Source organism: Phoca vitulina, unplaced genomic scaffold, assembly GCF_004348235.1.
Source record: "Phoca vitulina isolate PV1807 unplaced genomic scaffold, GSC_HSeal_1.0 scaffold8, whole genome shotgun sequence".
NCBI lineage: Eukaryota > Metazoa > Chordata > Mammalia > Carnivora > Phocidae > Phoca > Phoca vitulina.
The window spans coordinates 5,334,414-5,351,348 of NW_022589711.1; the positions used below are offsets into that span (position 1 = coordinate 5,334,414).

A 16,935-nucleotide genomic window follows, 5' to 3' on the forward strand; every position below is an offset into this window, starting at 1 on the left:
ATTCTCTGCCCTCATTCAGAATTGGCCAGTACCTTAGGGAATTAAAAGCACCTGGTGATCTTCAGATCATTTCAGAATGGCTCTACCCTTTCTGATATCTAGTCCTTATTGTTCTATTATACCTTTACAAGTATTATTTTTGTAATTTACCTTCCTTTTTCTGATAGCTATAATGTCAGCTGTGGGTTGGGGCCCACACAGGAACAGTGAATGAACGGGAGATTACAGGCTTAAAATCTACAGGGAGATAAAATTTCTGCTTGTGCTTACTTGAACATGGATTTGACTGAGACTACTACATTTTTATGTAAATTGTCTTTTCAAAGAAACCACAAGGGAGATTTTAAAAAGGCTGTGACTTTTCAACTGTCAAAGCAACCTCAAGGTCTCCAGATCTATGCTAATAGGAAATGGACTGTGAAATCTGTATTTTTCCAAAGGAGGGCTTACATTCCAACACTCACTTAAGATATGGCCATGAGGGATAATGGATAAAAACAAACAAAAAACTTCTCAGACGGAAAATTCTAGGAGCCATGAAGGACAATAGAAAAAAACAGTTACCTCCAGAAAGCAAAATAGTAATGATCAATTTAGAAAGATCTAGCAATTCTTGCTTAGCAGGATTTGATAATTCTAATGAACTAGTGACATTATATAGTCATGGATTTTCTGAAAAAAGGAAGTTTTATTGTATATTCTGTCCCACTGTATAATTGTATGTAGAGTGAGGAAAGGTAATTAATAACTCTTCCTTTAGTTTATGACCTTCTGGATCACGATTTGCTTTATCTCACCCAATGAAGAGAATTAAACCCCCTTTGAGCTTGATCAAGTAATTAAAAAAAGACTTTGTATCATCTCATGTGGGGTAGAAAAAATGTATTTTAAATATACCAAATACAAAAACAAACAAACAAACAAAACCATGGCTCATGGGTATATGGGTGATCAGGCTATGAGAGAATGGTATTTGTCAACCAATATCCATTCTCTCATTCTGCTCTTTTAGTAACAGAACCCCTAAATATTTAACTGAATGTATACCTGCTAGGAGAAATCATGTAAATAAGAAAATCCTCCTGGATGTGAACAGAAGCGGTGCAAAATGTGAGCAGAAAAGTACGCAGCCTTGAAAGGAAGCCATTTGTCTTCAACTTCTTCCTCTTCTCCTTATGCCAGTGTAGAAGTAAGCCAGTTTTGTCTATGCAGACAAGAGAAACATTCAAGGGCATGGTAAAGTAGAAACATAAAAGAAACTTGGGACTCTGAATGACTTCAATGGGCAGAGTGTCTCTGTCTATCCCCTTTCTGCAGCCCCCTCCCCTGCCCCCAACCCCACAGCCACAATAGATTGTCATCTTGGACTTTTACTGGAGAGACATAAAGCGTCTGTCTTATTTAAGCCATTGCCCATTTGGTCTCTGTTAAAGCACTGAAATCAATATTCTACTTAATATATAAGCTTTGTAAAATTATATGTTTTTAAAAATACGTGCAATTACAATTTATTATTTTGATAAAAGCTAAAATTATACTTTATAAGAAAAAAAAGAAATGCTAATCCCCCCAAATTTTGAGTACATCAAATTTTTCTAAATTATATATAATTACCTTAGTGTTATTTTGCTAAAGCTAAATAACATTTTATGATCTGTTTATAGAGACATCATTCATAAAGGACTTTCGCATATGCCTACTTTAATGTTCTTAGTATCATTTATTAAGAATTATGATATTCACGGCCATAGTCAAGATTAATTATCTTGAGAGAATTCCCTATTGTGGAATATCCAAGCTTCAACTACCTTCAAAGGTGGGGCGCCTGGGTGGCTCAGTCGTTAAGCGTCTGCCTTCGGCTCAGGTCATGATCCCAGGGTCCTGGGATCGAGTCCCACATCGGGCTCCCTGCTCGGCGGGAAGCCTGCTTCTCCCTCTCCCACTCCCCCTGCTTGTGTTCCTGCTCTCGCTATCTCTCTCTCTGTCAAATAAATAAATAAAATCTTTAAAAAAAAAAAACAAACTACCTTCAAAGGTAATATGATGTTAATGGAAAGAGTGAATGTCTTGGAAGTCAAAGGAACCAGTCAAGTTCTAACTCCACCCACCCCATTCTTTTCAGCAGTGTGCCCAAAGGCAAATAACAGATTCTCTTTGAACCTCAGTGTCCTCATCTATATTTTGAAGATAATAGTTGCCTATCTTTTTTACAAGATAATGTCAGTCAGGCTCAAATAAAATAATATATATGAAAGTAATTTGCAAGTGTAGTAAATCAAACGTTATAAGCCTTAGAAAATAAGTGAATGGTAACTCAATAGATGATGAGCCTAACTTTCAGAACAAGTGACTTCTAGGGTAGGATGAGGGATAATCTGCAGCAGCAGAACAAGAACAAGCAGTCAATCAAGCTAGCTCTAAAGGTAGAAAGCAGGTAATGTCCAAATTCAGATAAAAAGCTAAAATGTTTTAAATGTATTTATTACAAATAACATGAAGCTACATGGAGTTAAACAGCATTTGTTTCTCAAAATAACATGAATAAGACATTTTAATCGATTTCATTGAGTATCAAATATATTGCAGGATTTGGAACTTGCTGGGAAAACACCATCACTCTCCTGAAAATTTTTGATCTAAGACTAGAGGAAGGTCCTTTCCCAGCAGTTCCTTCCCTCTCTGAATAAGTCATGGACACTTTCTTGAACTGCTTCTCATCTCACAAATAGTCAGGGTCTGGGTGCTGACTCAAGTCTTGAATCTCCCAGGACAGGAATGACCACTCCTGCTTCCCCTCTGCTCTTTTCTCCCATCCCACAGCTTATAAAAGCTGGTAATTCTATTGTGGTAAGTTCCTTTTAAATGAATAAACGGGCATCCTTTCATCTGTTGACTTTATTCTCACATTCTTCTAATATTTTCCAGCTTACTGAGAGACCATGTCCAGAGCTTGATGCTGAAAGGCTAAGACCAAAATGGCTGGTAAATTTTTCTTCTTAATGGGTATTGCAGAGTGATCTGAAGGTATAATTTAGTTTCTTTTAGAGGGTAAGTTAAGAAAGGGACTGGAATTGGTTTACACTCCCTTGGTTCTTTGTTTTCTTCCCTCAGTATTTCTTGTTTTCAGTTTTGACAGCTGAGGTCTAGAAGGTACTTGATAACTTTTTTTTTTGAGATTTTATTTATTTATCTGACAACCAGAGAGACAGAGAACACAAGCAGGGGAAGCTGCAGAGAGAGAGGGAGAAGCGGGCTCCCTGCGCAGGGCTCCATCCCAGGACCCTGGGATCATGACCTAAGCCGAAGGCAGATGCTTAACCGACTGAGCCACCCAGGCGCCCCAGTACTTGGTAAATTCTGATAAAGATAATTGCAAAAGAAGAATCTATTAGGAACCAACCATCGTGCAGCTAAAACTGTTCCATTTAGTTAGTCAAGGTAACTCTGGAGTTAAAGACTTAGTTAATTCCAATAGATTTTTCCCCTTCACTATGAGATAAATGAAATATGATGAAATAAATAAAAAACATATATGACCATGGAGAAAAAAAACACAGCTTTACAATGGTGGCAATTATTATGAAAAGTATCTTAGTAGATACACAACCCTCTTAATATAAAAAGGAGTCATAGGATTATTGGAGGTAACAGAACAAAAGCAAAGTTAAACTTGTTAAAGTGAAACAAGTAGATTGCATTTAAAAAAAACTATCAGGGTGCCTGGGTGGCTCAGTCAGTTAAGTGCCTGACTCTTGATTTCGGCTCAGGTCAAGATCTCAGGGTCATGGAATTGAGCCACAGGTTCTTTGCTGGGTGTGGAGCCTGCTTGGGAGTCTCCCTCTGCCCCTCTCCCCTCCAAAAGTATGAATTGAACAAATAGATGAAAATGTCTTTCTCCTAAAAATCACCCCAATATACTAACAAACAATATATTACTTCAAAATGCAAATCCAAATAATGAAATTGAACACTAATTAAAGAACTACAATGGGCAGAAATTACTTCTCAAAGTACATTTTCTAAATTATGTAATTATCACTGATTATTTTAAACTTAAAACAATATGTTTTTATTCATAATGCAAAAAGAATCTTGGCATATTTATTCTGGATGCTTTTGTTCCCTAAAACAGAAATAATATCCAAAAATCAATTTGTTTTCAGGTAATTTTAGTCATAGATACAGTAAGTATGCCACTAAGTTTTAAAACCCATACTGTACTCACTCACCTGAATTTAATTATAATTTGAACAATTTAGTTTCATTTCTTCTTAATAGAACACATGGAAAAAATATTAATGAATAAGAAATTATTTCTCTTTTTAGATATTTTAAACCCTTCCAACTAAGTTTTCCCAATCAAATTTTTAAAAATTGAACCCTGAACATTCACATTCTGCATTATCACAAACAACACTATCATATTTCCTAACTGTCGTCATGTTTTTGCTGATCTCACTGGATATGTTTCAATGATATAGGATCGTATCCTTTCCCTCATACCATAAGAATTTTTTCTTAAAAATTGTACAACACTTGAGTAGTAAGAGAGAACGAAATAGGGGAACATTTACCCATGAATGCAAACTTTTATCTCTCTCTTTAAAGCAATACCCAATTCTCCAGCATTTTTTGTCTCAGCTCTGCCTTCGAAATCAACCCCCAATTCAACCATGTCCTATAGAGTCCAAGCTACCACCATAGAACACATGCCTGTCCCAAGCTACTTAACACAAATTGCCTGCTATCCATTGTATTAGTCTGCTAGGACTACCATAACAAAATATGACAGACTGGATGGCTTAAATGACAGAGACTGATTTTCTCACCATTCTGGAAGCTGGAAGTCTAAGATCAAAGTGCTGGCAGGGTTGGGCTCTTCTGAGAACCCCCCCTTCAGTTTGCAGATGGCCAGCCTCTTGTTGCCCCTTCACACGTGGTCATTCTTCTGGGCACATATCTCTCTGGTGTCTTTTCTGTGCATCCTAATCTTCTGTTCTACGGACACCAGTCAGATTGGATTACGGCACATTCTAATGGCCTCAATTTAATTTAATTATCTCTTTTAAGGTTCTATCTCTAAATATAGTCACATTCAGATGTTTGGGGGTTATCAACATATGCATTTTGAGGGGAAACAATTCAGTCTGTAACATGCGTGCACATGTACACACACAAACACACATAAAATACACATACACAGATATGTATATTTTATATATACTAATAAAAAAAGAAAAAAGAAAAATAAAAAGAATAAAATAAAATACACATACACAGATGATTTCATTACTGGTGATAGTTACGTACTAAAAAGATGCTATAAACACTAAATTAGCATATACGAAACCATTGCTCCTAGGGGAAATGCAGGGTTATATTCCTGCATGCCTCTGGTCACATTTTAGTCAATCCATCAATACATACCCTTGTTTCATGTGTATTTCTATAAAGACACTTTATTTAACATATATTTCTTACAGGGGTTCCTGGGTGGCTCAGTCGGTTAAGTGTCTGCCTTCAGCTCAGGTCATGATCCCGAGGTTCTGGGATCAAGCCCTTCATCAGGGTCCCTGCTCAGTGGGGAGCCTGCTTCTCCCCCTCCCTCTGCCCCCCGCCCCCACCCCCACTTGTTTGTGCATGCTCTATTTCTCTCTCTCTCAAATAAATAAATAAAATCTCTAAAAAAAAGCACAATTACATGGTCCTTGAATGACTTAAAGCCAGAGGCTTTGGAGGACTTTTGCATAATATAGGTTTGTTTGCCAATGTCATTGTAAAACAAACCAGTCTCAGCAGTATCAAGAAGCTATTCTTCTTCCATGTAATCCTTTTCCTTTATAACTTGTAGCAGGTATTTTTAAAAATTCCTAAGCCTCCTGATCTGCAGAACTTGCTTTGCCTGCAAGTTTAAGATTTTTTATACCACATTTCCTTTTGAAATGTGTGAACCAGCTAGCACTAGCTGAGAAGGGTTTAACATTTTCCTGACCCTGGGTAACATGACTGTAAATTTCTATGGCCTTTCGCCTCACAACAATCCTGTCTACCATGCCTTTTTTATTGCTGTCATCTCATTAACCCACAAATTGACTTCTCATCTTTTCCATAGCTTCATCATTCCCTATAGATATTACTTTAGCACTTTCCAGAGCTGTTTCACATACAGATTGGCAAACATCCTTCTCCTTTTTCTGGATGCTTCGTACTGTTGATTCCTTAACATTTAACTCACAACCAAGAGCGCTATAACTCATACCTGAACGGAGCTGATCTAACACATAGATTTCTTCTATAAGGCACATCATAGCCTTCTTGCACTCAGTAACACTGGGCAGTACTTTAGCACTATGCATGGGACCAATTTTAAACAATAAAATCACTAACAACAAGCTCAAAAATGCAAACAACGTGGCACCAAATAGACCACAGAAAGGACACTAGTTTACTGTCTGAGAGCTGAAACAGGGGAGCAGAGAGAGAGTTCTCTTGTTTGATCTCAATTGGGAACGTACACAGCGTACATCTCAAATTATTTGCCATTCTGAACATGTACATGTCTGTGGATGACTGGGGCTTACAAATAAATTTTACGAAGTAGGCAAATTCACAAATAGGAAACCTGCAAATAATGAGGATCAACTATATATATAAATATATATTTATATTTATATAATTTATATAAAAAACTAATTTTACCCTCACCTCTGCTGCCATAGTCCATATTGAATACAACTGCCAGAATAATTCTAAAATACAAGTTAGATAATGTTACTCCTCAAAACCCTCAGAATAAAAGCCAATGTGTTGACAATGGCCTACCGGGTCCCCCACGACTAGACCTTGCCTATTGCTTTGAGCCCATTTCCAGCAGCTTTTTCCTGCCACCATGCTGGCCTCCCTGCTGTTACTTAAACTTGCCGAGCACCCGTGGGTGTCCCGTACCTGGCCTTGCTACTCCCTGCACCTGCAAAGCCTTCCTTCTAAGTGTTTGTGTGACTCTCTCATCTCATCTTTTTATTCAGGTCTTTCCAAACCATCCTGTTTGAAACAGCTCTTTATCCCCATTCCCTTTTCCCTTTTCTGTCTTCTTTATTCTCCAAAGCACTTATCAGCATCTAATTGGTTATAGGTTTTACTTTTACCTGTGGAGGTCAATGTTCTTACTCCCCGTTGCTCTATGAGGTCAAAGAGTCTTCTTTTTTTTATATGCCCACTGCCTAGAACAGTGCCTGGTATATTTGGATGCTTAATAAATATTTGTTAATAAATAATTGAAGGAATGAGATGTATTTAGTTAAATTTATTTAAAATTATAGATAAAAGAAGAAATACGAAGTTGTGGAAAATATGCAAACTTTTATAAATTTTGTCTAAATTCACTTTATATACTAAGTTTTGTTTAGATCAAAATTAAAAACCCTTCTGGTTAAGATAGAAAATAAAAAAGTCAGAAAAAATTGGCCATAACAATATTTACTGAATGGTTGGGAAGGTTTTGCTTTGACTTTCAAATCAAAATTTCAACGAATGAGTTCAACTTTTACTTGAGTACCATACAGTCCTCACTTTTCCCTCTTTCCTATTGTTTTAGGAGGATAACACCTTCTGAAGGCCTTTTTTTGTTATAACCAGTAAATCTAGCAAGGAGACTCCCAGTTTGTATTTCTAACTAATAAATATATTTCCTGTAACTTACTCATCAAAACATAAGTACAGGATGAGTTAATTCTCTAGACTTTTGGAGAAAAAATTTTCAAAGATAGTATCTAAAATGAGATATCTGTTGTGGTTTGTTGTGCCAAAACCATTTTGCTGAGCAATCTGATTGTAGCTTCCCTTCAATTAAACTGATAAATGTATTTCAGCCAACTTCTCTTCAACCTGATTCCTGCTTTCTTTATTTTGGGCTCTGTAAGAATCAAGAAAATCTATTTGCTTGAGTTCTATTTAAAAACAAACAAAATGAGTTACTCTTCTATAAGTTTAGAATAAAAAATACTCAGGATACAAAGTGCTTTATGCAGGAATAGAGCATCATCTAAAGGGGTTCTTAATTATGTTTGTAGGCACATTAAATATATTTGCAGGAACTTGATCCAAACCCCAGTATGTATATCTGACATTGTGTGGCCAAGCATTTTAGATTGACATACTGAGTTCCTACTACATTTTTTCTGGTACTAATGAATTTTTATTTTATTTTGCTGGGGAAAAGGTCTATATCAAGAAGGAGATTTATTTTCATTGTATGGTTAATCATTTATGATTAATTTCTCAAGAAAAATAAAAAAATAATAAAACAAAATACATAAGGCTCTGAAATTAGATGTCTTATAATTCTTTTTCAGTTGATAATCAACTAGTATATGATGAGAAAGTAGTAAAAGTTTAGAAAGAAAAAAGAACATGTATTTTAAATCTTTTCCTCATACTATAACTTTGAAAATCTCGAAGATTAAAAAAGTATGAAATAAAAAATTTACAATTCTACCCTTACCTTTGTATCTGAGCTGTGAAATGAGGAAGACACAAAGTCAAGATGAAGAAGCAGATCTGTTAACTTTGCTGTTTTCCTACCCTGAGAATTTAATGAAAACAACTGGACCTGTGACAGCACATTTTGATCACACTTTAGCTGGTGGAATAAAAGAAACATGAATTTTAGGATAAAACTATTATATCATCTTAGATTTTATGTTATTCAAGAAGGGAAATTCATTCATTCACTTCATAGTGATTATTCTCCAATATGTCATAGTATGAAAAATTGAAAGCAATTCTGACTATATGGCAGGCATTGTGCTCATGTCTCTGAAGTAGGAAACTATTACTAAGCCCATTTGCTGGAATGGAAATTCAAGCTGAGCAAAGTCCAGTGACTTGTGCAGAGGAATAGAAACAGAATTTCAACTCAGCTGTCTACCTTCAGAGACAAGGTCTATCCTTAGAGCATCCTGATCCACTGCCCCTGTGTATCAGCATTAGGTTCCATGTCAAGCACAGAAGGATGGTCACATTAAAATCCTGACTTCAAAAACTTACAGTTTGACAGGAAAAGACTATAGTCATTGTGATCTAAATTTCAGGAAGATATTTAATCTATTATATTCTTGTAGACAAGATTAGGCAGCGTCAGCTTAATAAGAATACAGTTAGGAAGACAGAGCAATGATGAGACCTTGAACTCCTAAAATACTTACTATATGCCAGGCGTTTTACTAACTTAGCTTATGTAATTCTAATAATAGCTTCTCAAGCTTCTCCCTTAAGACCAAACAAAAAACAAAAAGCTACAGAGAATGCACACAGGTAAAGCACATAGCTGTTCATTAATTCTTGGGGCATACTGTGTTTTACACCAACAAATGTGTCAATGGCTGGATGGCCATTCCTACGAGTGTGGGGCCAATGGACAGTCAATGAGATGTTTCTAGTAGCATACTGCCAGACTTCATCTTCTATCTTGATGCACTTAAGGATTCATTATTCCTCTTAAATAGGAATGGAGGAGAGCTCAAAGAGGTATGAGGGAGACACAAAAATCACATATTTGGTGACAGAGTCAGGGATTAGATTCAATACTCAGAACAATGATTCAAATCTAAGAAAGTTAAATTTAACAGGAATAATTGTAAAATTCAGCTATTAGAATTTGAAAAACAAAACAGCAAGGGTACAGAAAAGCATCATAGGGTAAGCATGAATGATACAGTTTTTCCTGCACTTCAAGTTCCATATTGGTCAATAATGTGATGTGTGACAGCAGGCAAAATATCCAGTACAAACTGAAGCTAAACAAATAAAGAGAACAAAAAAGGCAAAAACTCCACGGTCATAGGCCCTTGTACATCACCAATGAGACATTTGTTCAGTTTAGGACATTTTTGCAAATTAAAATGATCCATCTTGTTATAGAAGAGATTTACGCATTTTGAAGAATGTTGAAATTTGATTTCTGAGGTTCCTTACAACTCATAATTGTGTTAAACCCTTATGCTATGGAAAATTCTCTTCTTTTGTTCTTGTTATACTCACCAAAATGTAAAGTGTTACTTCTACAACTCTAACCTAATGGTCTATAAGTAATTCCCTGTTCAGTTTCAACCAAATCTTCAATCACTCTGGATCTAGATGAGATATAAGAAAGGAAGAGCCTATCACATGATAATCTGTGCAGGTCAATTTGGGGAGACTTGTAGTGTAGCCTATATATCAGTTACCATCTGAAGAGGATGAATGATGGCACTTGACAAAGATGTTAGCAAGTGGGATTTTTCTTTAAGTGTTTTGTAGGTTCATTAGTTATAAGTAAAATATTAAAAAGAAATGTTTCATCTTTAATTTTATATGGTAAAACAGTATTAAAAAATACAAACTTCTTTCAAGTCTGCTCAGATGTCACCTACCTTGATCACCCTATTTAATGCTACAAATATCCTCTCCAATTCTTTTTTCTTAGCTCTTATTACCTCCTAACATGATATAAAATGTGCTTACTTTTTTCCTGTTTATTGTTTATTGTCTGTCTCATTCCACTAGCATGTAAGTTCCATGAGGTGATGGCTTCGGTCTGTTTGTTACCAGTGATTCTCAGGCACATATGAACGAATACATTTATAATACCAGCTGACACGTTCTGAGTGCTTACTATGCAATGACCAATGTTCTAAATGCTTTACTTATTGTATTTGTTATGTATCAGTTACAGAGAAAAGAATCTGCACCCTACATTTTAAACCCCAAATGATTTATTGTTGGGTGTTAAATGGCTTACAGAATCACCAGGAGGGGGGAAAAAAACACTTTATTTTGAATTTTCAGGGAGAACTCCTAAAGCCACAGTTCAGGACTAGGCCATGGGCGAAACCATTGCTCCTTCTACAATAGGTAGCTGCCTCGAACATTGGGAAGTTTCCAGTAGCTTCCACTAGTTTCCAGCTAGCCCCAAAACCACATCATCACAGACATAATGGGTTAGCCACCAAGATTAATAAACTGACAAAATCAGAGTCATTACCAACAGGAAACCACAGCTGCTATTGCTGGATTTAAGACTGAACCTTATTTGCTAGATTATCCACAGCACAACCAGGAACTCGTTCTCTCTTTCTGAACTGTGAATATTCTTCATTTCTTTTCCATCCTACTCATCTGTTCTGTTATTCTTTGCTACAGACTTTTTCTGTCCCCAATTCAGCTATAGAAAACTACAGCTTTTGACAGCTCCTGAATTTTGCACATCCCAATCCAGGCACTCAGAAAAACTGAGCTGGCTCCCAATCCCAATTACAAAATCAAGGGAAAAATATCAATTAGGTAAGATGGTCACTGATGATTAACACTCACCACTGTATTTACAGAGGCCATATGGTAAGCAGGATTATGTTTTATGGAAGTGCCAATATGAATGGAGAGGAATAAAAGGGGGAAATTCCAAGACAAGAAGGTACAGTGGTAAACATAATAGAAATATGGATCTGCCAAATACTTCCCAACATGACTCACTGAAGCTACAGACTGCAGAGATAAAGCGTAGCATGCCTTCAAATAGCAATAGTTGAACTTTTGAATCCTTTTTTATTAAGATTATGAGTTGCCTTGCTCTTTCTCGAAACTTGACACAAGCTCATCTCCTGACACTAAGTGGCCAAGACTTCTAAATGGCTCCAAGGAGAACCCTAACAAACCCAGGGGAGGGTAACAAACATAAGGAATGTGACTGAAAAAAAATTTATCATCTCTATACCTTCCAGAGAAATAAAAATGAAAACCATAATTGTGAAATAGAAGTGTAAAGGTTGGGTAAAATGTAGAAAAGCATGAGATAAATTCTTTCAATCTATATTGAGAACTTTTTTAAAAATAAATTTTTCAAGAATTCCTTCAAATTTTCATAATTATTTTAAAGTTTGCAATGCAGTCAATTCCTAACTAACAAATGACTGTAAGAAGGACATGTCATACATATCATATACGAATTCAAGGGTTAAATAGCAAAATGCAAGAACTGGACCTTAGCTGCTATAGATTTTTGAGGCTGTTTGCCTCTCTGTTTTTTCTTTAATTATAAAAAACACTGAGAAATATCCCTATTTTTTAAAAGTGATTTTAGAAAAGACAATAACCACAGTTAACCTCAAGAACACAAGTAATACATGACTTTAGGAAACGAGTCTCCACACCGGATATATCTGGGTATCTCTGAAGATTAGAGTGATGCACTTCTGCCTGCATTCAAGTCCTGGTCCAAGCTGGACTGTAGAAGAGCCACCAAATAGTTAATGGTGAAACAATTTCATTTTAGTGCTAGAGGCTAATATAAATTATATCCAACACTGAAAGCTAAAAGGCTCAATAGCCAGCTCAAATATCCTAGGAAAAACAGTATGTATGCAATCGCATTCCTATTACAAATACTAGATGGCTTTATCAACCATCATGATGAATCTACCTTAAAGACTACTCCACAATGTCCTTAAATTTAATGAATCCTACCTGTCCAGCTCAGACTCCCATTTCTTCAGATTTCCAAACATCCTCCATTAACACCAAAGCTTTTAGGCTCTCAGTTACTGCTTAATAGATTTTACAATGATGAATCTTGTCTAATAAATGAAAATATATCTTTGCCCAGAGGCAGAAGAAATGTGATGTTCTATTTTAAACAAAGCAATACATAAATATTTTTTAAATGTAGCTTGTTTCCCTATATCTTAGAGAATACATTAAAATGTCTAATACGTGAACCTCTGCCCCTGAAATAACTACTGTTACAGATTTTAAAGGAAAATTGTCACAGGCATAAATTACTTGTAGTTAACAAGTAAAATGACAACATTCAGGGAAGAGAAATATTTTCTGGGCTTTACTTTTCCTAGAGAGAGCTATTTAATTGCAGGATACAGAGAGAAACTTTCCTATAACATGCTTTTATAGACACTGCTCTAGCTTATAGCTAATTAAAATATAATATTAAAAACTGGGGAAAGGGTTCTTTATATGTTAAATGTAACTTCAAATGAAGTTCTTTAGAAGTGTAATAGAAAGAATAAAAGCAACTAATAGACTTTGTAACACAAATTCCAAGGACAATTAACAATGAGCTTGCTAAGATACACTTTGACAAAAATCTTCACCAAAGCAAAATCCAAAGTTGAAAACAAATATTCTTGATTCATAAATATATCAAAGAAAGAAAGAAATTCAATTGTATGGTTTCCCTTGATAAATTCTGTTTAGTAATTATTATGTCTAAATATCGGAACTTATAAGGCAAATCAGCATTATTGAGTAGTATTTTGGAGATAATAATTTCTTGATAAAGTTCAAAGATTAATATGTATTCACTCAACAAATTTATCCTGAGTACCTATTCTGTACTGGGCATTATTCTAGATACTGGAAATAAAGCAATATACAAATAGAACAAACATTTCCTGGTCATGCATAGTGAGTAGAAATAAATATTAAATATTCACACACACACAATATATGTGTGTGTAGAAAGGTAAGTATATTTTGTGAAACTTTGTTTTAGGGACATATGTATGTGTATTTATGTGTCTGCACATGTACTGAATGATGATGCAAAATTCATTTCTTACTGTGATCAAAAAAACACAAAAGCTACTGATCTAGTAAATAAATGTGGTTGGATATGCTTGCAGGAAGACCATGAAGATTAGACATATTAGGAATTTCAGGCAGACACCAAATGTTTTTAAGCAGGAAGCAATATTATGATCATATTTCTATTTCTAAAACATCCTTTGCATGTTATGTGAAAAATGGATTATAGAGGAACATGAGCAGTAGCAGGAACACCAGTGAAGATATTACCATTCAGCCTGAAATGACAGAATTTAATAGAGACAGTAGAGATGGAGGGAGGTGGACAAATTTCATATACATTGGGGAGCTTGAGATGAAAGGACTTTTAAGAGATGCAAACACACACAAAAGGAAATGAGGGAGGAAAGTGGAAAGATAAGGAGAAAAATGGCAAATCTCAAGCATCGTCATACTTCCAAACTTTGTTTAGTGTAGACCATAATCAAGATCATTTACAGGGTGCCTTGGTGGCTCAGTTGGTTAAGCGACTGCCTTCGGCTCAGGTCATGATCCTGGAGTCCCTGGATTGAGTCCCGCATCGGGCTCCTTGCTTGGCAGGGAGTCTGCTTCTCCCTCTGACCCTCCCCCCTCTCATGTGCTCTCTCTCTCATTCTCTCTCTCTCAAATAAATAAATAAACTCTTTAAAAAAAAAAAGATCATTTACAATAAACCCCCTCTGGTTATGGAGGTGTAATATTAATCATCAGCTATGGGATCCACACAGCAAGGGAATCCTTTTCAACTCTGTCAGAAATGACCTATTTTGGAGCACCTGGGTGGCTCAGTTGGTTAAGCATCTGATTCTTGATTTCGGCTCAGGTCATGATCTCAGGGTCGTGAGATCAAGCCCCACATCAGGCTGTACACTGGGCATGGAGTCCACTTATGATTCTCTTTCCCTCTCCTTCTCCTTCTGTCCCTCCCCCGACCCCGCTTGTGCGTGCATGTGCGCTCTCCCTCTCATTCTCTCTCAAAGAGAAAAAAAAGACCTATTTTGCATCGCAACGCAATGGAGCCCAGGGCCTGATGGCTTCCCAGGGGAATTCTATCAAACACTTAAAGAAGAATTAATACCTATTCTTCTGAAACTGTTCCAAAAAATAGAAATGGAAGGAAAACTTCCAAACTTGTTTTATGAGGCCACCATTACCTTGATCCCAAAACCAGACAAAGACCCCATCAAAAAGGAGAATTACAGACCAATATCCTTGATGAACATGGATGCAAAAATTCTCACCAAAATACTTGCCAATAGGATCCAACAGTACATTAAAAGGATTATTCACCAAGACCAAGTGGGATTTATCCCTGGGCTGCAAGGTTGGTTCAACATCTGCAAATCAATCAATGTGACACAACACATTAATAAAAGAGAGAACAAGAACCACATGATCCTTTCAATAGATGCAGAAAAAGCATTTGACAAAGTACAGCATCCTTTCTTGATCAAAACTCTTCAGAGTATAGGGATAGAGGGTACATACCTCAATATCCCAAAAGCCATCTATGAAAAATCCACAGCAAATATCATTCTCAATGGGGAATAACTGAGAGCTTTCCCCCTAAGGTCAGGAACACGGCAGGGATGTCCTCTATCACCACTGCTAGTCAACATAGTATTAGAAGTCCTAGCCACAGCAATCAGACAACAAAAAGAAATAAAAGGCATCAGAATTGGCAAAGAAGTCAAACTCTCACTCTTTGCAGAGGAGATGATACTTTATGTGGAAAACCCAAAAGACTCCACCCCAAAACTGCTAGAACTCATAAAGGAATTCAGTAAAGTGGCAGGATGCAAAATCAATGCACAGAAATCAGTGGCATTCCTATACACCAACAACAAGACAGAAGAAAGAGAAATTAAGGAGTCGATCCCATTTACAATTGCACCCAAAACCATAAGATACCTAGGAATAAATCTAACCAAAGAGGCAAAGAATCTGTACTCAGAAAACTATAGAATACTCATGAAAGAAATTGAAGAAGACACAAAGAAATGGAAAAACGTTCCATGCTCATGAATTGGAAGAACAAATATTGTGAACATGTCAATGCTACCTAGAGCAATCTACACATTCAATGCAATCCCTATCACAATACCATCCACTTTTTTCAAAGAAATGGAGCAAATAATCTTAAAATTTGTATGGAGCCAGAAAAGACCCCGAATAGCCAGAGGAATGTTGAAAAAGAAAAGCAAAGCTGATGGCATCACAATTCCGGACTTCAAGCTCTATTACAAAGCTGTCATCATCAAGACAGTATGGTACTGGCACAAAAATAGACACATAGATCAATGGAACAGAATAGAGAGCCCAGAAATGGACCCTCAACTCTATGGTCGACTAATCTTTGACAAAGCAGGAAAGAATGTCCAATGGAAAAAAGACAATCTCTTCAACAAATGGTGTTGGGAAAATTGGATAGCCACATGCAGAAGAATGAAACTGGACCATTTCCTTACACCACACACAAAAATAGACTCAAAGTGGTTGAAAGACCTCAATGTGAGAAAGGACTCCATCAAAATCCTAAAGGAGAACAGAGGCAGCAACCTCTTAGACTTCAGCCACATCAACTTAGTCCTAGAAACATCACCAAAGGCAAGGGAAGCAAGGGCAAAAATGAACTATTGGGACTTCATCGAGATAAAAAGCTTTTGCACAGCAAAAGAAACAGTCAACAAAACCAAAAGACAACCGACAGAATAGGAGAAGATATTTGCAAATGACATATCAGATAAAGGGCTAGTATCCAAAATCTATAAAGAACTTATCCAACTCAACACCCAAAGAACAAATGATCCAATCAAGAAATGGGCAGAAGATGTGAACAGACATTTTTCCAAAGAAGACATCCAAATGGCCAGCAGACACATGAAAAAGCATTCAACATCACTCGGCATCAGGGAAATCCAAATCAAAACCTCAATGAGATACCACCTCACACCAGTCAGAATGGCTAAAGTTAACAAGTCAGGAAACGACAGATGTTGGCAGGGATGCAGAGAAAGGGGAACCCTCTTACACTGTTGGTGGGAGTGCAAACTGGTGCAGCCACTCTGGAAAACAGTATGGATGTTCCTCAAAAAGTTGAAAATAGAGCTACCCTATGACCCAGCAATTGCACTACTGGGTATTTACCCCAAAGATACAAATGTAGTGATCTGAAGGGGTACGTGCACCCCAATGTTTATAGCAGCAATGTCCACAATAGCCAAACTATGGAAAGAGCCAAGATGTCCATCGACAGATGAATGGATAAAGAAGATGTGGTATATATATATATATATATATATATATATATATATATATATATAA

General features: G+C 36.4%; 1 protein-coding gene across 1 annotated transcript in view; it reads right to left on the bottom strand.

Annotated features, from left to right (window-relative positions):
* LOC116633726 overlaps positions 1 to 16,935 on the bottom strand; it is a 408,304-nt gene that overhangs the window by 304,460 nt on the left and 86,909 nt on the right. The window contains exon 3 of the mRNA XM_032406291.1: positions 1,048 to 1,204. Coding sequence (XP_032262182.1) covers positions 1,048 to 1,204 — 157 coding nt within the window. The remainder of the gene's footprint in view (positions 1 to 1,047; positions 1,205 to 16,935) is intronic.